The following is a 23,931-nucleotide window of genomic DNA, read 5'->3' as shown; positions in this document are numbered from 1 at the left end:
TTTACCAAGTTTGGAAAAAAATTCCCGGAACTTTCTAGACTGTGACGTCACAGCCATAACTGTCAAGAGTATTACAGAGGTTATTTTTGTGAATTACAATAGATTTAAGTAGTTTTTATTGTAAAATGGAATCATGTCAGTTCAAAATAATCATTCTGAATTGATGTCTTCATCTCAACAGTGAAATAAAGGTGTTGTTTTGTTGCCAGAAATAAAAATACTACCATAGTAAAATGGTTTCACTTTCTATTCCCGGAACTTTCTAGACTGTGACGTTACAGCCATAACTGTCTTGAGTTGTACGGAGGTCATTTTTTTCATGATTTTGTCATTAATTGTCATTTTTTGTCATGATTTTGTCATTATTTTTCTGAGAGGACAGACATTAATCGATTACAGTTATCTTGGAGATTATGTGATGAACACCAAACAAACATCGGAACCAATTCAATAGAATTCCAATTGAAAAAAATAAAATAAAATTAATACTATGTTTTTTTTCCCTATTATTATATTCACAAACGTATATACAAACAATGATTTCTTAATAACTAAACAATCAATATTTTTATAAGTTATAGATTTCAATACATACAGTAACTACACAAAACCTACAATTAATAACAATGTATACTCATTACTATTATAACAAGTAACGTTCAAGATGATGAACGAAATCATCTACAACGTAAGTATTGGTATGCCATTCTGATTAACGATATTCGGTGATGTCATTCATAGTCATTCGTATCATTCATTTATCGGTGAACCAAGTAAAAGATACAATGTTAACCACACACTAGAGAGTTCAAATGCTGCACTGCAATGGGATTATCAATCCATGTTTTACACTGCTGGTTTAAGAAATTGATAAAATCTAATTGAAAGGCAGACAATCATAAGGATCATAATATTCTCCACGTTTTTCTTCATCTATATACATAGCAATCCAATGTTTCCCTTGTTTATTATCTGGGTCAGTATTACAAACCATGAGACTAGGAACACTTAAAGGACATGAAGGTAATGTATTTCTAGCATACACTCCTGCAAAATGAGGAGAAAACGGCTTGTAGGATCAGTTCTATTTCTGAAGTATTCATCTTGCACTATAATCAAAAATAATTTGCCTGTTACGATCTATTTCTATGATGTTTTCAAAGTCAGCATACACCACAATGTTGATGGTATTGGGTAGGGCTGTCCCGAAATGCATTTCCAAAGACAAGTTTCCCTTTTTCATAAGATGAAATATGCCCACTTCTGAAAGGTCAGGTGTCAGATCGAATCGAAACAGGATAAAACCAGTGCCATATTCATCCTTTGAGATGTTATTACCCTCGTCACGAGACGTTTTGCCAGTAGTGTTAAACAGACCCATATAGCTTCTTACGCAATGTTTCTGAATGGAATTTGTCTGCAAAGGCTTGGTGAGGACTTGTTTGCCATCCACGTTCAGGACAACAAAATTAACATCAAAATCTTTAAAATGAAAAGGATTCTTGGTGATGAGTTCACTATAGGCATCACTGTCTACACATCCAATGACCAATCTCTTAGGCATTTGTCCTTTACAAAATTGTGATTTCCTCTTGGAACAGAAAATACTTTCATTACAATTCTTCTGATTGGGTATTTGGCAGGTGATATTTCCAAAGCTTTTGTATGGGCTAGTCTCACTGATTTAGAATTTTTCTCGCGTTTAGATAGACGTCCTTGATGACAATTTTGAATTCTTTGTCTTGCATTATTGACAAGATATCTTTCCTGAGCAAATAGGTCAGAATTGATTCTTCATATCATCGCAGATCTATTGGTTGCTGTTGACAATTTCCTATGTAGCCAGGATTATCGTTTCCTGCAGTGTCCATTTGCGCAGCTGTGTCCTTATACCACATTCCACTGGTCAACTGAGATTCTTTGGCTGCAGAACCATAGCTGAGTAGGGTTTCCAGGTAAGCTCTGAATGAATACATATTGTTGGGTGATGAGACTAGTTTTTCTTTGAGACAAACGCTGACATCTCCAAAGAGAGAATGTAACCAAAGATTAACAGGTGCAACGTTTTCATCAGTTTGGTTGTTATCATTATTGAGGATCTGTGCTTTCACGTAGAGGGAAGTATTTGCTAGATCTAAGTAATCATCTCCAGCTCCTGATACGTCAAAGACATAAGGGCCACCATCATTGACAGATGTCACCGTTCCAATTTGATGCCAGTATCCATCTTCCACACTGGTTTGAGTGGGTGGTGTATCAAATAAATCTAATTCTGACTGGACACATTCACAGGAGTTCTGATGAACTAAAGACATTTTTCAATGCCACTCTGTATAAACTACACAAATATTACACATACACACACATATATGGGGGGGGGGGGGGGGGGGGGGGGGGGGGGGGGGGGGGGGGGGGGGGGTAATCATGCATCAAAAATATCTTTTGCTCTATGCTGATTGGATGATTCTTTTCTTTTCTTTTACTTTTTCTCCTCCTTCCAGCTTAAGCTAATCTCTATCAAATATGTTTCTATCACTTTGGTGAGCAGCTTTCATATTGATTGCTTTTCTTAAGTTTGAACCTAATAATAATTTCTTGTATAGACCTTTTAGTTCTGATAAATTGAACCTAGAGAATGCCTCTCAAAATGTAGGGTGACGACAACTTTCCTCTCTCAAATGGAATTGGTTTACCTGTATCGTCTCTCAACATTATTTCTATTTCTTGACATTGACGTTGTTGTAATGGTACATAATGAATTGGTTGGAATTTATTACTGATGCCATGTCCTGAAATATCCTCAATTGGAACTATTATGACCAATGGAACTCTGGAATCACTCACCATCTGTGGTTAAACCAAAGGACAGTAGACATAAATGGAATAAAAACCTTGACGAACGTCAGCCATGCTCCTGCCAGTGTTTTTTCCTTCAGAAACCGTGAAGACTTAAATCCTAACAATTTCGTCAGCATAGGACAGAGATTTAAAAGTGTAAAGGTTCTGAGGAGTTACGGCACTACTGTATTAGTTCCGACTCCTGAGACCAGTGTATCCTCGTATAGTGATTTTCAAGCTCGTCAACTCTGTGGTTCTGTCTCGAAATTTACAGCTGGCTACAGATCAATGGAATGACAACACAGTTTATAAAGTTCAACATTTTATTATATGAAGATTAGAAGTGATGAAACATGATGACTGAATATATACACAATGCTCACGTAACCTAACTGTGCGTTTCTGTATTTTATCCTAAAACGGCCGCCCATACGTCCGGTCCATATCTCGTATGAAAAATATCCACCCCTGTCCCTCCCTGGGGATAAATGTACCCAAAAATACAACGACTAAAACATGCCTACAACGGGAAAAGACCACCCGAAATAACAACGGAATTACTGACTATATCATGCCTATAATTGAGAGAAAAATACCACCCAACCCGGGATAATTTAGAGGTTTAAGTCCGAAATCTACTCCATACCTGACTCTGTGAAGGAGAAAGACGAGCCGGCCAGCTACATGTACATGTAAGCCTCTGCCAGACTGTCGTATAATACTAAAATCCCCAGCTATATAGCTAAATTTAATTGTATGCCTCGAAATACACGTGCAGTTTGTCCCAAGACTATAGATAGACCGATACCTGAGCGTAGAGTAATGTACAGGTAAGGTGATTATAAATAAACACATACCGCGAACATTAGCCAATCAGAAACGTCGACAATACCACCGGAAGGGATTCCCCAAAGGGAATACCCGAGTTAAAATAGTATATTATATCTGGAATACCCCGTATAAACAATATGGACCGACGATCACAACAACACATGGTGTCCAAGGCTCGGTTATAACCGGAACAAGGACGTTAAGCCCCATCAATCAATCAATCAATCACAACAACACGCGCTCTGATTTACAGGATGTAAATATGGTACTATATACAACAGGTAAGTGTTCAAAACCCAAATCTTTTACAAAAGTAAGCCAGTCGATATTGTCAAAGATACCCTCTGATCAATGTTATAAGTAGAAATCCTGACTATATCTCAATGTGATACCATCAAATATATTACACTCTTGGGAGTTGTTCTGTTCAATAGTTTTATTTATTTACATTCAAGACAAAGACCTGCAAGTTATCTGCCCTTAGCACGGGCTCGGTGAAAGCTCGGTAAACACGGCGAGTTCATTGATCGTCGGCGCGGTTACAAAAATGTCAAAATTTGACATCAAGTCACATTAGATATATGTTGAAATTTATATTTTTAGAATCAGCTATATTTACTTGTTGTTTGTATCTAGTAATATTTCTCAATAATAGCATGTATCGGAAATAATTAGCAAAAAACATGAATAGTCACGCTTGATTGCGGGCTACACAAATTCTCCCCCTAAAAAATGAAAATCGTCGATTTAGGACGTTAAAATACATTTTAAGAAAATCCACTTACACGGATTGATTTAAAACCTGAAATCAAATCTTTGTAGAAAAAATCACTTTAATCCATTCAGTAATGAAGGAGAAAAACGGAAATATCCAAAGCTCGGGCTCGGGTCTTCGGCTCGGGCTCGGCTCGGGATACACAAATATTCTACCACCAGAAAGCTCAGTGCGCAGGCGCAGTGAAAGTAAAGAGAGAAAGTCGTGCCGCTCGTCGAGTGTCGTGTCCACGCTCATCAAACAGATGAAGCGTGCATGTCCGAGGTCAGAGTTAACATCACAATACAATACATGAGTACAACTCGTAACAGGTAACAAGTACGGATATAACACCACAATACGATTCACAGGTACAATAAGTACAGGTCACGAGTATATTGCACAGGGACCTGACACATACAACGTTCAACAATTACCCTGGGTTACACCTATTATACAGACTGGAGCTTCTAACGAGTTTTATCAAGGTAGGTTTACCTATTACACAGACTGGAGATTCTAACGAGTTTTATCTTCATTAGTCCTGCCCCACTGGACACTGATTACATAAAACATCTGTCTGTCTCGCAGAAATAAAAGACGATTTAAGCTTAAAATTTGGTATCAATTTTCGCAGGATCTTCTAGCTCGACAGATTTAACTTTAACTGTATTTCTCCCTCGCTCACTTCATTGTTATTTCTCCCTACAGATCCTACAGCGCATCCTTATTCTGTGTTTCTACCTCGCTCACTTTGTATTGATTTCTCCCTACAGATCCTACAGCACATCCTTATCCCGTGTTTCTACCTCGCTCACTCCGTTGTTATTTCTCCCTACAGAACCTACAGCGCATCCTTATTCTGTGTTTCTACCTCGCTCACTTCGTTGTTATTTCTCCCCACAGATCCTACAGAACATCCTTATCCCGTGTTTCCACCAGGTGTTTGAGGGTGGTGACGGTGAGAAACTGATTAGCGGGCCCCCAGCTCCAGACCAGGACAACATGGAGGACATCATCAGTGTCTTTATCAACAAAATCATCGACCCCGACAACCCGTTTGGGACGTCCGATGCCGTCAGGATACTCTTACTTCAGCTGTCGTCGCTACTGGTGGAGCAGGCGTCATCTCACATACACGACGCTGCTAATAAGTATGGGATTCTACATGTAACTTAATACAATATAACTACTGGTAGAGCTGGCGTCGTCTCACATACACGACGCTGCTAATAAGTATGGGATTCTACATGTAACTTAATACAATATAACTACTGGTAGAGCAGGCGTCATCTCACATACACGACGCTGCTAATAAGTATGAGATTTAAAGGTCATTCATTCTTATTTAATTGTTCCAATTTTTTTTCTGACTATTTACTTCATTCATTAAGTCTTCGTAGGATATAGGATATCCATGATACACATAAAAAATCAGTCATTAGGATGGATTGAGGCTTTATTAATCCTTCAACTCTCCAAGAGATTTGTGTCCGCTGGGGTAAGAGTATACATATACAATGATAAATGAGGGATGTAATAGGTATAGAAAATTGCTTTAAAGAAATTGTTTCCAATATTCCTTTTAAGGGTTTGTATACCTACACCTCTTTCATTTAGATAGAGTTTTAAGTATTTCTTATGTTTTAAACAAAAATTTAAAGTAGGAGTTACATTATTGACTTTTCTAGTGCTATTAACTTACATTTATACCTGTTTAGTAGACAAGAGAGTTTGTTTTATTTTTTTGCTATTTTATCTTATCCTAGCTCCCAGGAAACAAGGGAACAAACTCCGTCAACTGATGACCTTCGCCTGGCCTTGTCTGCTGTCCAAAAACTGTGTCGACCCGGCCACAAAGTACCATGGCCACCTTCTACTGTCGCATATCATTGCTAAGTTTGCCATCCACAAGCGAATCGTTCTTCAGGTGTTCAACAGTTTACTAAAGGCTCATGCTGTGGAAGCACGCACTGTTGTGAGACAGGCCCTGGAGATGCTCACACCAGCCATGTCAGGACTCATGGAGGACGGAAATGTATGTATCAGGTGATGATAGGTCGTTTGTAGGTCAGTGTTTGACCTTGGTCTAAATAGAATTCAGGCAGGATGTCTGAAACGAGTGCCAGTGTCGAGACTGTAATGGAAAAGTGCCCAATATGTTTGAAGTATTTAATTGACAGTGTATGGAGGCATTGCAAAGCTTTGATGTTTAATTGTATCATTAAATATTGTACTTGTGTTTTTGTTAATATTTTCTTGAATATGGTACCTGTGTTTTAAAATGGAAAATTTAAAAGAAATGATAAAATTTTACAGTATTGTATGATAGTGGGATGTATGTAGATTTCCTGTAGGTTGTATGGTTTGTAAGGATATTACATATACATGTGGCTGTTGTATTTTACAGGGAATGTTGACTCACTGGACTAAGAAGATCATCGTAGAGGAGGGACACACAGTAGCTCAGCTTGTCCACATACTGTATGTAAACTCTACCTTCACTTCTGGAGATTTTCTTTGAGATGTGCATTGATTTCTACCATGTTGTCAATGAAAACAAAAAAGTTCATATCGGATAATAAAAAAAATGAAAAAGAAAAAAATGGTTACTCTAAGCTAAAATAATTTTGTAAACACCTCCCGATATTGATATTTCTCTGCATTGAAGTTAATAGGTATATTAGACACATAATAATTCATCCGTCCATCTGTATGGATGAATTTATTGAGTATACTAGACACATTACAATTCACATTCTGTATGGATGAAGTTATGGGGTATATTAGACTCATTGTATTTCATCTATCCATCTGTATGGATGAAGTTAAGGGGTATATTATACACATCATAATTCATCTGATCGTCTGTATGGATTAGACACATAATAATTCATGTGTCTATCTGTATGGTGAAGTTATGGGGTATATTAGACACATTATATTCCATCTGTCTATCTGTATGGATGAAGTTATGGGGTATGTTAGACACATAATAATTCATCTGTCTATCTGTATGGATGAAGTTATGGGGTATGTTAGACACATTATATTCCATCTTTCTATCTGTATGGATGAAGTTATGGGGTATGTTAGACACATTATATTCCATCTGTCTATCTGTATGGATGAAGTTATGGGGTATATTAGACACATTATATTCCATCTGTCCATCTGTATGGATGAAGTTAAGGGATATATTATATGCATTATAATTCATCTGATCGTCTGTATGGATTAGACACATAATAATTCATCTGTCTGTTCATCTATATGGTTGAAGTTAGGTGGTACATTAAATTGTGGGACAACTATGAGACGTCCAATCTTTAATTCTTATATCTAATGTCCACACTATATGTTGTGATATTAAAGTATGGCATGTTTTCTTTCAGACAATTAGTGGTACGTCATTTTAAGTTACTGCTCAAACTGGTATTATACAAGTTAACCTTTGTGACCTCTATAATTACTGTTTAAGGTCACTGATCAGACATTATGGATGATATTATTTTGGTGTTCTTTTTGGTTTAATATCAGAACTAATGATGAAAATGTCATGAACAGGTGTGTTTTATTCAGTTTACCTCTGTTGACCTTTGGCACCATATTAGTGGTTGACCTTTTATTGGTTCCCCTCTGACCCCTCTGTCAACCTATGACCCCATAACTGTTGACCTGTTGTGTTTTTCTATGACCTCTAACCTGTAGTCATTTTAGCTCGTCTCTTCGAAGAAGAATGAGAGATTATGTTGTCACTCTGGCGTCGGCATTGGTTTTCCAAATGTTAAATTTTTGGTGCAAGTGTTGAAAGGCATAGTAATTTATGGTAATATGGTCCCTTTGGAGGCCAAACTATCCCCTGCCGGAGTTAAACTAAAAGATTTTTTGGAAAAAAAAACATATTTTTGAAAATTTTTGGGCTTAGAAAATGTTTGCGTTAAGTTTTTGGTGCAAGTGTTGAAAGGTATTAATACATCACTTCATAATTGTACTAGGGTGCTGATAATTGGTAATATAGTTCCTCTGGGGTTAAACTATCCCCTGCCAGAGTTAAACTAAACGATTTTTTTGGGAAAAAAAACAGAATTTTCAAATGTTTGGACTTAGAATATTTCTGCGTTCAGTTTTTGGTGCAAGTGTTGAAAGGTTTTAATACATCACTTTATAATTGTACAAGGGTGCTGATATTTGTCAATGGAATCCCTATGGAGTAAGACAATCCCTTCCTGGAGTAAAACTTTAAAAAAAATTTGGATTTTTTCTTTTTAAATCTTTGTTTTTTGTTTTTGTTTTTAAATCTTTGGATTTTGTGTTAAGTTTATATTGTGAGTGTTGAAAGGCATAGTGATACATGGTATTGGGTTCCCTGTGGGGGTTAAACTATCCCTTGCCGGAGTTAAAATTAAAATACTTTTGGGGAAAAATCACATTTAAAAAAAAAAATTGTGCAAATGTTGAATGCTATCTAACACATCACTTTATGATTGTACTAGGGTGCTGATATTTGGTAAAAGAGTCCCTATGGAGTTACACTATCCCTTCTTGGGGTGAAACTGAATATAAAACAATATGAAAACGTCACAATAGACAATTTATACCGGTCCACATTTTTCAAGGGAGACAACTCATTAGGATAATATGTTGTCAAAAAAATTGAAGAAATATGTCCAAAAGCAATTAAATTTGTATTTAATATCTTCATTTAAACTACAACAGCATAGCTTGTCTCCCGAATGTTTGTCAATAAATAATTCATATATATATAAATTGGTATGGTTTTGAAATTGGATGAATTCACAAAACATAATCTGATCAATTAAACAACATAAATATTATTAATGCAATTTGCGAAACCATTCCAATTAATATTTTAATTATTTATTAACAAACATTTGCGAGACGAGCTATGCTGTTCTCCAACCGCTCTTGTTGCTTATGACCCCTGAACCATGATTGGTTTATTAAGGGTTAACCTATAACCCCTGACCTATGATTGAACTATTGTGTGTATACCTGTGACCCCTGAACCATGATTGGTCTATTGTGTGTTAACCTGCAGCTGTGACCCCTGAACCATGATTGGTCTATTGTGTGTTTACCTGTGACCCCTGAACCATGATTGGTCTATTGTGTGTTTACCTGTGACCCCTGAACCATGATTGGTCTATTGAGGGTTAACCTATAACCCCTGGCTTTTGATTGATCTATTGTGTGTTTATCTATGACCCCTGACTTGTGATTGATCTATTGAGTGTTTACCTATGACCCCTGACCTATAATTAACCTGTTGTGTGTTTCCTTTTGACCTCAGGCGTCTATTGAGCACCGTAAGCTGGCAGTAGACTTGGCTGAGGTAGTCATTAAGTGGGAGATACAGAGGATCAAGGACAACCAGGATCCGTCGTTTGTAGAACCAGCCGGACAGGAACTGAGTCAAGCTCTAACCCAGAACCTCCCAGTTAAACGATCGACATCTGTTGATTCACCTCAGGAGGCCAAGAGATCACGTCACTCCTCAGGAGCGGTGAGTAACCTCAGTACCTCGGAAAAGGGAGATAACTCAGTATCTCAAGTAAAGGGAGATAACCCAGTATCTTGGGTTAAGGGAGACAACTAAGTACCTCTGGTGAGGGGAGCTAGATAACTCAGTACCTCGGGTGAAGGGAGGTTACTCAGTTCCTCATGTGAAGGGAGATAACTCAGTACCTCAGGTAAAGGGAGATAACTCAGGTGAAGGGAGATAACTCAGTACCTCAGGTAAAGGGAGATAACTCAGGTGAAGGGAGATAACTCTAGCCTCTACTAGAGTCATTTTACAAGTATCATATATTACTAGCGAGGTCAAAGGACAAAGAGGTAACACACTCTCCTGTCACAAAGACAGCCACCGTTCAATTCCCAGGTCAGACATGAAATGGGATCACCTGGCCATATGGGATTTCTCTTGGTATTCCAGTCAACTCTCGTAGTAAGACCTCATGCACCCAGGCCAACAAGAATGGTTAATTTGAAGTTGATTCACAGTTGTCTTAAAATAGATAATGTTTACGTAACAGGGGTAACATATACATATTGTGTAACAATTCTAAGAGTGAAAATGTGGACACAGCTTTAATACAATTAAACACACATTTTCTCAGTGCCTAATTCGGATATTTAACTAAGTATTTGGTGTTACAGAGTACACGGAGTCAGTCGGACCTTACTAAGCCCATTGAGAAGAATTACTGTGATGCTGTTGTGAATTTCTTACTGCGAATAGCATGTCAGGTAAAGTCTCCAACAACACCGATGTCATCCTCTAGAGGTCATTAAATTAACATACATTGATGATTGGTTGAAATATCATAGATTTTATAGCTTGGTTTTATTTTCTTAATATAGATTTATTTTTTACATAATTTTGCATTTCAAGTAAAATTCAAATAATTCAGTTCCTATAGATATACCGTTTCAATATAGAATGCAGATATATCTTGATAAAAGTTAGGTCATGGCGACAATATTTGACTTCCAACCCTGAACAAAACACTTAATCCATTTAATTTTTTTGCCTCATCAAATTATTTTTATGGCTGTAGGTAAATGAGACACCAGGATCCCCGGGAGAAATTTTATCTCGGCGATGTGTTGGATTACTGAAGATGGCACTACGCCCTGATATCTGGTCGAGCACCGAGCTGAAACTTGTCTGGTTTGATAAGTTACTGACGACCGTTGAGAACCCTCTACCCAATTTTAACAATATCTGTACCGCCCTGGAGCTGTTGAGTTTTCTTCTCACAATACTGGTATGTGATGGCTTGTTGGAAAGGGAGAAAGGGAACTTATTATATAAGCTTCAAACGTCTTAGTTTTTAATTACTAAATCTTGCGCCATATGGCTTTCCGATTTCAAATAGAATTTCGTCAGAAAAAGATTCTGATTTTTATCATCAGTTGGGGGGGGGGGGGGGGGGGGGGGGGATGTCCATTCACAATAACACAAATTTCTCTTTTGTTTTAAGCTTAAGCTGGGGATTTTTCAACGTCATTCATTGTACCAAATATGACAAATTCCAATTTTTGTTAAGCAAATACTTTCATAATCCAGAGTGTTAGTAAAATAAGGTTTATGATCTATCAGTTAGTTTTTCTTTTTGTTTTGTTTACAGAAAAAGGAGACAATTCTGACAAGCTTTAAACCCCTCCAGCGTGGGATAGCTGCCTGTATGACGTGTCCTAACACCAAAGTTATACGGGGTGTACACAGTCTACTGTCCCGTCTCATGAGCTTTTTCCCCACAGAGCCTGTCACCTCTAATGTGGCCTCCAAGTATGAGGAACTGGAATGTTTATATGCCTGTGTCAGCAAGGTTGTGTACGAGGGACTCACGAATTACGAAAAGTAAGTTACAATTTCGTCAGTTATGAAAAGTAGGTCACATGTCTCGGCTATGAAAAGTAGGTCACATTTTAGTTAGTTTGTGTCAGTGATGTGAAATGTTTCCTTCTATTCTCTGAATAAGTTAAATCTGTTTGATGTTAGATCATTATTATATACATCTAACTACAGAGGTTGAAATTTTTTTTTATCAGGGCGTCAACTGGCTCTCCGTCTCAGCTGTTCAGTACCCTGATGATCCTGAAGGCGGCCTGTATGCACAATCACTGTTACATAGACAGACTCATCACAACATTCATGAAGGTTCTACACAAGATGGCGCGAGAACACCTGGTCCCCACCTCCCCCGAATCTAGTCCAGGTATAGCCATAACAATTGTTTTGTTCAATGAAGTTTTCTTTCGAAGAGGTTTTAAAGTTTTAAACTTTTTACATTTAAATTATTAAATTATTGGGATATATATTTCTATCAGTATTTAATAAGTACAACAAGGTATCAGTTCCATTAACAGTAAATTTATTCTCCCAACATTGACTACAGTTATTAGCTATATATGCTAACCATTCTGTGTTGCTCTGTTGACAAGTTATAAATCATTAGCTATGTTAACCATTCTCTGGTTGCTCTGTTGACAAGTTATAAATCATTAGCTATGTTAACCATTCTGTGTTGCTCTGTTGACAGTTGCCAGTGAGCTGATGATTCTGAGTCTTGACCTGGTGAAGAACAGGGTCGGGGTGATGAGTCTGGAGATGAGAAAGAGCTTCATCGGACAAATCCTTGTTGGTCTCATTGAGAAGACGACTGATGCCAAAGTGATGAAAGCTATTACTAAAATGGTGGAGGACTGGGTCAAAACCAAGGTATGGGTTTCAGAGGTCAGCTGTCAAAATAAGGGTATGGATATCAGGGGTCAGAGGTCAAAATAAGGGTATGGATATCAGGTCAAAATAAGAGTATAAGAGTTTAAAGGTCAACACCAAGGCATGGATATCAGAGGTCAAAATAAGGGTATGGATATCAGAGGTCAGAGGTCAAATTAAGGGTATGGATATCAGAATACAAAAAAGTCAACATACCTTATTGAAAGATTTCCATGTGTTTTTGTCATTTTCAGAACTTGTACTGAAAGATATTAAGTGTCGTTATCCATAGTGATGTCATAACCAATAATAATGTTATAACCCATATTAATGCTATTTTTTTTTTCCTTTAGACACCTATAGCTATTAACCAGTCGCCCAGTATCCGAGAAAAAGCCATACTGTTGGTGAAACTTATGCAGCATGTGGAGAAACGGTTCCCTGACGAACAAGAACTGAACGCCCAATTCCTGGAACTAGTCAACTATATCTACCGTGACGAAAGCCTCAGCGGCACAGAGCTAACATCCAAACTGGAGTCCGCCTTTCTCAGTGGTCTACGCTGTTACCAACCCACTATCAGGCACAAATTTGTTGAGGTAAATAAAGAATTGAGATGAATAAATATTGAATTGTCTTTTCTTTGTGAATCAGGGGATGACTTCCTTTGAACTTTATTGATATAAACAATGGGTGCAATTTTTTAATGCTAATATTTTATGTTATATATAGGTATTTGTGAATTTGATTCCACGTTTGATGGTTATAACAATATTTTGTGTTATACAGGTATTTGAGAATTTAATTGCATGTCAGATGTTTATGATAATATTTTATGTTATATACAGGTATTTGTGAATTTGATTCCACGTTTGATGGTTATAACAATATTTTGTGTTATACAGGTATTTGAGAATTTGATTCCACATCAGATGTTTATATATTATTTTGTGTTATACAGGTATTTGAGAATTCAATTCTATGCCGGATGTTTGACCGTCTCCTCTATATCACCTGTACACAAAACTGGGAGGCCATGGGCACTCACTTCTGGATCAAACAGTGTGTGGAGGTGAGACATTTTATACCCCACTGACAGGAATAGACTATCAGTATTATACTACTGTAAACCTTTACCATTAATTATAAGTTAATTAGTTGTTAATTAGACAGTATATTATATTTATATTTACATACATGCCATACCTCCCGGCGTGAGACAAAATCTCCCTTATTTTCAAGTCATTTATTTCCTCCCGGGAGGAGAGCCCAAATTCCCGTATTTTGTAATTCCCTCCGGTATTTTTGCCGACGCCATTTTTGTTTACAATTCAGTAGTTTTCTCGCGAGATTTGGCTAAATTTAGCGATCACGTGATCCATCTGTTCACGTGATCACTCAATCAAAATGGCGCCTGTTGGACACGGCTTTCACACAAAGCTCTGGCTAGTGTAATGTTTGCGCTAGAATATCTATCACCATGAAATAAAGGCAAGTCGCTTGCAAACAACTTTAACCCCCTTAGCTAACAGACTTGAATTATTGTTTGTTTTCTTTTAGGACCATACTTTGATGATGGTAATTGATACCGAGTCTGGTCAGACGCAAAATCACACGTGTTTTTCATTTACTATGTGTATCGTTGATCAGTGATAGCAAGATGAAATCCGATATTTTCTTTTAGAAAACTATCAAAATTAGCACATCTGTTGGTCGTTACAAAGTGGTCAATCATGGTGTTTACAATGACTGTACAGTCCATGACAGAGACAATATACAAAATCTAGAATGATCGTGATAAGATTTACTGCAGTCTCCGGGATCCTAACATGAACATCTTCCGTTCTCATGATTTCATGTATACACTTGCACACTTGGAATATTTTTATATCTAATTGGTCCAACATAAGGTATCCCACAGAACATTTCATGGTGATTTTTACAACTGATGTGTTCCCTCAGAGTGGATCAAGCTTTCTAATTTAAAAAAAATCCCAACTGATAAATGAATAACTTGCTTGTCTTAATCTTTAGCTACATGTAATTATAATATACCCTTTACAAATGCTGTTATGCAATATGCATAAAGCTGTAAAACTTTTTGTGTTGCATAAAAAAAAAATCGAAAAAAAATTTCATATCATGAGAATCTGAATGTATACTTATTGCATTTTTTACCTTATACAACTTTTTGTGGTTTGCATATACAATATGATTAATATCCAAAATAAATATAAATATTCTTTATCACTTTCAAAATTAGTTAATTGCTTAAAAATTGAGTAAAAATGATGATATTCATGCCGCGCACAAATCTCCCTTATTTTAGGCAAAACTCCCTTAAAATAATCATCAATCTCCCTTATTGGTCTCCCAAAAATATGGCATGTATGTATTTAAATTGAGTTCTTTGATTGAATTCTATCCCCAAAAGCAATGAAAACAGAGCCCCTGGAAATAACAACACCTACTTAATTAATAGATATAATAAAATCACATCACTCACTCAGTCAGTATGGAAAAACCAACAGAAGTATGTAGATTGCAAACATTTTTTTCTGTTTAGTCGAAAAATGTTAGACAAAAAAAATATTTTTTGAGATTTTTAGTCAATTTCTTTCTTGAAAATATCAAATCTTTGGTATTGGTATTTTATAGTAATGACAGGAGTTGATTAATTGCTATCATCAATACAATTTCTCATAGTTGTGAATGCCATGATTGTTTTGCAACACATAATCTGATTGGTTTTTTCCCAGTTACTTCTGTCGGTGGCTATGAATGGCCACAGCATCCAGAGCTCCTCGTCCCTGAACCTGTTACCATCAGCCAGCTCCATTGTGAATTTAGCAGACAGCCAGGACCGCGCGGCCTTCCAGACCATCATGAAGATGAAGGAAGAACCGATGGATGTGGAATCCGTGGACTCAAACAAAGAGGAGGTAACTCTATACAAAGTTTTGGTTTGAAGAGATTATTTCATGAATAATTACACTGGTTTCTCGGACTACAGAATCTGATATTTCTCTACAATTAGAGAACATTTGGTTCAGACCTGATTATTTCATGCTCACTTTGATATCAAAGGGAAAAGTTCTATTTGTCCATGTAATTTGTTTACACATGCAAAGGTTAGGAAGGAACAAGGCCATTGTCCAATATAATTAAAATTAGACTTGTAATTTCCACTCCTCTAATTATATAAGCTCAAAGGTCATGCTGAGATGACCTACGGGGTATCATTAGATCTTGTATTGAAGTGTATCGTAGAGGAGCGGAAATTACAAATCTAATTTTAATTAGATTAGGCCATTGTCTACATGAACCTAAATGTTTTAAAGGGCCAAAGAAAGTTTTAAATATCTTTTCTGGACAAAGAACAAAGGTCGATACCATTACTTACCCATCCTCTAAACCTTATTTTATCCACAAATTGATACCAGAAACAAAAACAGTTTTTATATTAATTACAGTTAATTCTAGAAAAGTTCAAACATACCAAACTCAACAGAAATAATCTGACACGCTCAAGTTGTGAATGTCCACTCATTTTACTTTTTTGAATATTTCTATGATCTAGACATTATAGGACATACAGTGTTGTCATGTCTAAATGTCTGTTTGAAAAAATTCCTCTTTCCAAGCTTTACCGAGAATGATTTTCTTCTATCAGGAGGAGATAGACATGGAGTTAAGTGGAGTGTCATCAGACGAGAGTATTCCCAAGGAACCGCCCAAAAAGGAGAACCTGGACCCTCGTCAGAACATCAATACTCTGTTACAGCGTCAGGCGAAATTCCTAGAGAGTTGTCGCGAGGTCAAGGTTAGTTTCCACCGGTCAGAACATCTGTGTCCTGGTACGCCAGACCAAGTTCTTGAAGAGTTGTTGCCACTAGACAGAATTTTCAGGTGTTATGATAAACGACAAACTTCTTATATAAACTCAGCACTTTACTTTGGTTTTGTTTGACGTCCTTTACACAGCTGTTGATATTGAGGACAGCACCTTATATACACCTGGTGTGTAAACATTTCATCAATTGGATTGTTTATACCATTTATACATTCATGTTAATTTACATTTTATATGATTAATATTTTCCCATGTGTATTAAAAGGATTATTTTTAATAAAATGATAGCATTCATATATAAAAAATTTTTTTGGGGCTACAGCCCTTGAACAGCATGAGATACACAATAATGTGTGATGGATATTGATTACACGAACTTCTGATCGGGCTGTCTCCTATATGACCTTGACCTTGACCTGCTTACCTATTTTTCCTGTAGACTGTGTCGTATCTAAATGCCCTGTCCCAGCTGTGCCACACCTCCACAGACCTGGGCCATGCCTCCTGGGTGGACTCTTTTCCACGGATCTGGAAAATTCTCTCCGACAAACAACAACAGGTAAGTCGAAAGTTTTCTTCTCATCATGGTTTATATGACAAAACCTGGAAAAATTAGATCACATGTTTGAGGATTTAACTCCATATTGCAAATGAATTTTAACCTTTTCAGTGTTGCATCATCACACAATTAAGATATGTATGTCTATTGAGTAATTGTGAGTGTTAGACATTGAAATCTACAACAGACATGATATCGTATGTTTCAGATGTTAGGAGGAGAGCTGATACCGTTTATGTGTAGTGGAAGTCATGTTATACAGAAAGACTGCCATCCATCTTCTATACACACATTCCTGGAGGGACTGTCCCACTGTGTCCCCCCGGTACACATACGTCCCTGTGTCCTCAAGGTAATTATAGATCCCCCAAAACCTTTATACACACATTCCTGAAGGGACTGTTCCACTCTGTCCCCGTGGTACAAATAGGTCCTCAAGGTAACCATAGATGTCCCTTAACCTTATGACCCTCAGGAAGTATATATTTTATACGTTGCTTAGAGGTTTAATTGCCAGATAATTGAGTATGTCTGTGTGTTTTATCACTCTATAAACAGCCAGTCATTGATGCTGTTTCTCCACGTAGTAGCTGGTGGCTACATACACTCCGAAGCAATAAGGTTAAGAGTGTGTGTGTTTTCAGTCATACTGTCATTGTGTTTTCCTTTTGCAAGACAAGTTTTTTTTCTGAATAACAATTATAATCTTTGATTTAAAACGTAATATATACATATATATATACATATGTATGCACGGGCATTATGCATACATTCTATGTACACATATACAGACCCTGAAGCATTTAACATTCCCTCAAACGCGTTTACGTTGCGTTTGCGTTCCTTTCGTTTTGTTTCGTTTGCGCTTCGTTTCGTCGAGCGTTTTTCGTTTGCGTTTGCGTTTTGCGCTCATTTCCGTTCGTTTGCGTTTGCGTTTAGTTGCGTTTGCGTTTTGCGTTTCCTTTCGTTTGCGTTTCGTCTGCCGGATGTAATATCCCTGTTAGAATTGACAACAGTTGAGTACGCATGCGCATGTAAAACTAAAAGTGGAGCCAGCTGCTGGGTGTGGCACGACGATTATCCGTGTTCGGGAAAGCCTCGATATATGTATATTTAGCTACCTGTACTTACTTACCGTGAGTGCCGCTGTTGTCCTTTTAATTCATTATGGATTCATCGCTGTGTTAATGGTTAATTGACGGAATTGGAAAAATATTAGTCTTAATCTTAGTGAACAAGCTATCTATTTTGACATAAATATAATACTTTTACAATTTTCTTGTTTCAGGTATCCCATGGCTGTAATACGATTGCAGAAAATCGGACCAAATTTCTAACCAGTTGCTGCAGTTTTCTTACTTGTGTACGGCCTGAGCGAATCTGGCTATTTATCACTTTTGATGAATACTTTATACCTATATCCGTTAACATATTTTGACATATTTACCCGGTAGCGTTCTAATAAATTTCCAAATACGCAGACATATATATATCACATGTACATGTATATCTGATCGATTTCATAAATACATCTTTGCTAATATAATGGGACACATCAGAGACTCAATTTACGTCCGTAAACAGTTGTGTATGGTACAATATTTTTGTTGAATACAACGAGATACACATTTAATCACACATTTTTATATCGTGTACAGTAGCAGATTGATAATTTTCTGAACGACAGGTATACATAGTGCAACATTTTGACGATTTTCTAAATATAACCAGAGACCTATATACTAGTATATAGGTCTCTGATATAACTAACTTCTCATCAACAAGATAATTGACATGTAATTAGTGTCATCTTGACCAGCAGAGGTTGTGTATTGTAACTAACTAGGGCAGTGGCAACATCAGATTCTTTCAACAATAACATGGTGCATGAATGTTTGCTTCTTATGAAATTTTCTCTTCACAAATGGACGACGGACATCCAAACGGTAACAAATTCAGGCTGTACCGTGGATAATTAAAGTAGTGGATATCTATGGCAAGGACACAACGTCATACATCGACCCCCCAAACAAAAATCAAATTAAAAATATCTGTCAAAAGTAACAGTGTTAAATATTATCTTATATTTTTGTATTATTTTGGACCAACGATGTACATATGTATAACGTAATATCAACGATACGTAAGGTGGTGATATCGAGTCTACTGTGCGTTTAATTAATAAGCATCTTGGGTATTTGTTTGCTCCAAGCCCGGTCCCGTACCTGTACCCGAATCAGATCTAACAGTTTGATAAGGGCTGGAGGCGTTGGTTAGACAGGTACTCTACTTACCTGTCAAGCAGTCGTGTTCTGTCAAGACATTATCCACGGGTGGCCCAATTAGCCATGTGCAGGTGTCGGGTATATGTCCGGTAGACATTCTGTTCTGACCAAATGTAATTTTGATAGAGTTGGCGCTTTCGTAAATGCAGCAAGTTATTTATATAACCTCGAATATGATATATAATTGCTAGTTTGGTATTATTTGTAAAAAGGGCGTAATTTTACATCCATATCAGACGATTCACATTTAAAATGGGGAACATTATACAACTCACAAACACAACGGTTCTATTTTGCGACATCGATCATATTATACTCGCAAAATGCACCATGTTTATTATCAATTAACAAGGAAGATCAGGAAATTAATATGTGTTCTGACAGAGACCTATATACTGATGTTTTTTATGTTCTATCCATCCGTGGGTCCAAGTTTTTAATCTTGATTGAAATTCATAGAAAATCTAGATTTAACCAGAGACCTATATTTATTATATAGTTCTCTGATTTAACTGTGACTGAAAACTGACGTACAATGAACATCGATACATTAAGACATTCACGATGATATTTACAGTTAGCAAAGCTATAATATTGATTAAATCCAATACGACTAATTTAACAGATGACGGGTATCCTTTCCAACTCGTATCCGTCAACCTATAAAGATGTGGCCACATTTACTCACAAAAATAACAGCGTCTGGGTAACTTGTTCCTATTATTTTTAGATTTGGAATTTACGTGTATTTCAGTTTTTGACAAAGCTATCAAGTCATTGTTTTAAATGACACATGCGCAGTCAATATCAAACAACAATGTATTTATGTGCAAGTTATTCATCTGACCGAAATTACATTGTGACTGCTTCCACTCCATCAACATATTATCTATTTAACAGGTTTTACGTCCTCTGTACTACAACTACATCATATATGAACCGAAAGAAACCGCAAAATGAACTGTAAAAGGAAATATAACGAATACGAAAGTGAGAGATTGTGATGTCACAACTCGTAGGTGATCGCAATATGGCAGGCGTAAAAACGCCTCCATAAAAATAGTCGTACGATATGTTCGTCTTGTTCTGTTTAATGAATTATTAGAATGTGACCCACTATTGTATATATACGTCCCGTTATAAAGAGAAAGTTACCAACATGGACAATACAAGTACATCCCGTTTTCTTTATGTTTCACAAACCTATAAAGATGCTAACGATACACATGTCTGTTTCTATTCAGGAAATTATCAAAATGGTCCATGATACATATGTGTCTCTGTACGATATTTACGTCCATTTGATTTCGAAAATAGTCAAAATGTTACAAGATATCTGTACGTCCTGTTATATTATGAATATTGTCAAAATGTTACATATATCAGTGTGTATGTGTGTGTTTAAATCAAACAAGATAGCCAGGCTCGTTACGGCTAGATACAGGTAAGACAACTGCATCTGATTGGATTTTCTGCAGACGTATTTCAGCCACGGGATACCTGAAACAAGAAAATTGAAACACTGTGATATTTACGTAAAACAAATATAACATGATGAATTTGATCACCAAGACAATTATTTGTCCGGGCAGGCCAGTTAAACAGGATTTTAAAGTCAAGCAGACGTGTGGCTACATTGTAGATGAAAATATATACTTCCATCATTTATTAGAACGTCAACACATTATCATTTTATTTCTTGTTCATTGCTAAGGAGTGTGGGAGTTTTTTTCACTCAAAACATACACTTTTAATACATTTCACTATGACTATTGACTATACATTGTGCACGTACATGTACATATACCGACTAAAGTACGCCATCGTCTGTACGGTAGTACGTGTGTAGTCTTGTTTAATTAATAATCGAACAGGTAACAGCATCACATGTGTTACGAAAAAGTCCATGTACATGTAGCAACTATATAACATGCAGTAACCAATTAGGAACGATCCTCGTCTCTCGGGCCTTGACTGACACCATGGTCTTCAGAGCGTTACCAATGAAAAAGTTACGTACGGACAGTCTGATCGGGGAGTGACATCCACGGGAACTGATTAATATTATGAAAAATCAAAAGAAAAAATATGATTGTAGACTTATATTTCCTGAAGATAAGGGAAAAGGGATAAAAGTTACTGCAGTACTCTTCATGTATTTTTACAAATTTTCAGTGAATTACTGACGTCGCGAGATACAAGTCGGAAGTTAAAAAAAAATGACCCGTTTATTACTTTTAATGCTACTTTCTCCATGTCTTTAAAAGGTTCAGAGAAGAATTATCCAAATGTTTCTGATGTGTTTTGACCTCATATTTATAATTCTCTTATTTTCCCCCCTAAAATGCAGATCCAAATCACACACTATCCGATTAGATTTTCAGTAGTGCCGCGAAATATATTAAGATAGGGCCTAGTGTTTTGGAATAGTAATACATATTTGCAAAACGATAATATTTTATATGAGACGACTTTCAGTTGTAAAAGAAAAATTGAAATGATAACGATATCCGTAGAATCCAAGCACCGATATTATTTGTAAGTGCCGGATCACTTAACGACCGGACTCCGGATCGGTAACTACGATGAAGATTTGCTTTTCCGGTCTCATTCATAACTGTCAGTTTTGGTTTTTCGTTTTGCGCTTTGCGTTTGCGTTTATCGTCGAGCGTTTTGCGTTTACGGAAACGCGTTTTTCGTTTTTCGTCGAGCGTTTTGCGTTTGCGTTTAGTAGCGTTTGCGTTTGGTTTTCCCAATTCGTTTTGCGTTTCGTCCGCGTTTGGAGGGAACGTTAAACGCTTCAGGGTCTGTATAGATAAATTTTTTTCTGTGTGCTTAATTCCTTCTCATTGTTCTAGAGTTCAAGCTTTGCTTGTAGTCTCTGATGGTATGATTCCATATTTCAGTACCTGGGTCGGACCCACAATCTATGGCACAGAGCCTGTCTCCAACTGGAACAGATTGCATTTGAGAATAGTCCAAGTCTTCAGGTGAAAAACCGTCCGGTCAGCGAGTACGAGTTTGAACCGGTCACTTCCCCACAACAGGTAAATCTGACATCTTATAAATTATCTACAAATTTGAGATGTGGATTGTAAGGGCAGTAACCTTGCCACAGTTAAATCAGAACTGTACTTCCTTGTATGACGACCATGCTGGTAACTATCTGTCAATAATTTTCATGTTAGAGAAACAATTTGAAAGTATGTTTATATTCCTTTGTTTGTTTGTACAGGAGACATTGGACGGCCTCTGTGAGCTCTACTCTCTACTCAAAGAAGAAGACATGTGTGCTGGTCTGTGGCAGAAACGAGCCAAGTTTGCTGAGACAAACATTGCTCTATCTTATGAACAACATGGCTTCTTTGAACAGGCTCAGGCCTCTTATGAACAGGTCAGTATTGGTGTATATTTTGTTGGGGCTCATCACTGATCTGTGTGTTACAGATACATAAATATTTTGTCTGTCAACATGGCGTCTATGGAGACATTCTATATGAGATTGTTTTGTTTTTGTTCAATATTACGAAGATCTATTTAAAACATTCTCTGTTTTTAGGCGATGAGTAAAGCACGTTCTGACCACAACTCCGGCCCTGCATCCCCGTCCGTCCTGCCCGAGTACCGACTGTGGGAGGAGCGTTGGATACGGTAGGTATTATTTACATTATCTAAAAGGTGGACTAGGATTTACATAGTGATCATCTGTATACAACAGACAATAGTTCAGCCACCTTAGTTTCCAGTGAAAACGCCTGGATTGTGATGAATAGATTTTCAGGTGATTTTGTATAGAAAACTTCAATATGTCCTTTAAAATGTGACTAAGTAATGAAATGAGATTTGATGACTGAGTCAATAATATAATAATTGTCTTTGTTTATTTGTATTTCTTCAATGTATCAACACACTAACAGCTGTAATACACCTGATATCTCCCCCGTGTGTTAACAGGTGCTCTAAGGAGCTGAACCAGTGGGACCTATTGAAGGAGTATGCCGGGGCCAAGGGTAACACTAATCCTCACCTTGTCCTTGAGAGTGCCTGGCGGGTCCCTAACTGGGCGCTCATGAAGGATGCCCTAGCTCAGGTAACCATATACATATTACTAATTCCTCTCAGGTAACCATATACAGATTACTAATTAGTCTCAGGTAACCATACACACATCACTAATTAGTCTCAGGTAACCATACGCACATCACTAATTAGTCTCAGGTAACCATATACATATTACTAATTAGTCTCAGGTAACCATACACACATCACTAATTAGTCTCAGGTAACCATATACATATTACTAATTAGTCTCAGGTAACCATACACACATCACTAATTAGTCTCAGGTAACCATATAGATATTACTAATTAGTCTCAGGTAACCATACACACATCACTAATTAGTCTCAGGTAACCATACACACACCACTAATTAGTCTCAGGTAACCATACACACATCACTAATTAATCTCAGGTAACCATACACACACCACTAATTAGTCTCAGGTAACCATACACACATCACTAATTAGTCTCGGGTAACCATACACAGATCACTAA

At 37.0% G+C, this 23,931-nt stretch overlaps 2 protein-coding genes and 1 long non-coding RNA gene across 3 annotated transcripts in view; 2 read left to right on the top strand and 1 right to left on the bottom strand.

The window, feature by feature from the left end:
• The window catches only part of LOC117343417 (transformation/transcription domain-associated protein-like), a 153,703-nt gene that overhangs the window by 103,939 nt on the left and 25,833 nt on the right, over positions 1-23,931 (top strand). The window contains exons 59-64 of the mRNA XM_033905759.1: positions 16,967-17,086; positions 17,295-17,438; positions 22,278-22,418; positions 22,607-22,765; positions 22,931-23,022; positions 23,326-23,461. Of these exons, the coding sequence (XP_033761650.1) occupies positions 16,967-17,086; positions 17,295-17,438; positions 22,278-22,418; positions 22,607-22,765; positions 22,931-23,022; positions 23,326-23,461 (792 nt within the window). The remainder of the gene's footprint in view (positions 1-16,966; positions 17,087-17,294; positions 17,439-22,277; positions 22,419-22,606; positions 22,766-22,930; positions 23,023-23,325; positions 23,462-23,931) is intronic.
• LOC117343077 (transformation/transcription domain-associated protein-like) lies at positions 4,628-9,892 on the top strand. Its single transcript, XM_033905362.1, has 5 exons — positions 4,628-4,911; positions 5,366-5,577; positions 6,200-6,461; positions 6,834-6,907; positions 9,738-9,892. Exons 2-5 carry the CDS (start codon positions 5,429-5,431, stop codon positions 9,766-9,768), a joined length of 516 nt encoding a protein of 171 aa, XP_033761253.1. The 5' UTR covers positions 4,628-4,911; positions 5,366-5,428; the 3' UTR covers positions 9,769-9,892.
• On the bottom strand, positions 20,082-21,201 carry LOC117343083. Its single transcript, XR_004535957.1, has 2 exons — positions 21,167-21,201; positions 20,082-20,871 (listed from the first exon to the last, which is right to left on the bottom strand). It is a non-coding gene; the product is annotated as an uncharacterized LOC117343083 (long non-coding RNA).

Source organism: Pecten maximus, chromosome 15 (assembly GCF_902652985.1).
Source record: "Pecten maximus chromosome 15, xPecMax1.1, whole genome shotgun sequence".
Classification (NCBI taxonomy): Eukaryota; Metazoa; Mollusca; class Bivalvia; order Pectinida; family Pectinidae; genus Pecten; species Pecten maximus.
Note: the sequence above shows the minus strand (reverse complement) of the source record. Positions and strands in the feature narration are given on the sequence as shown.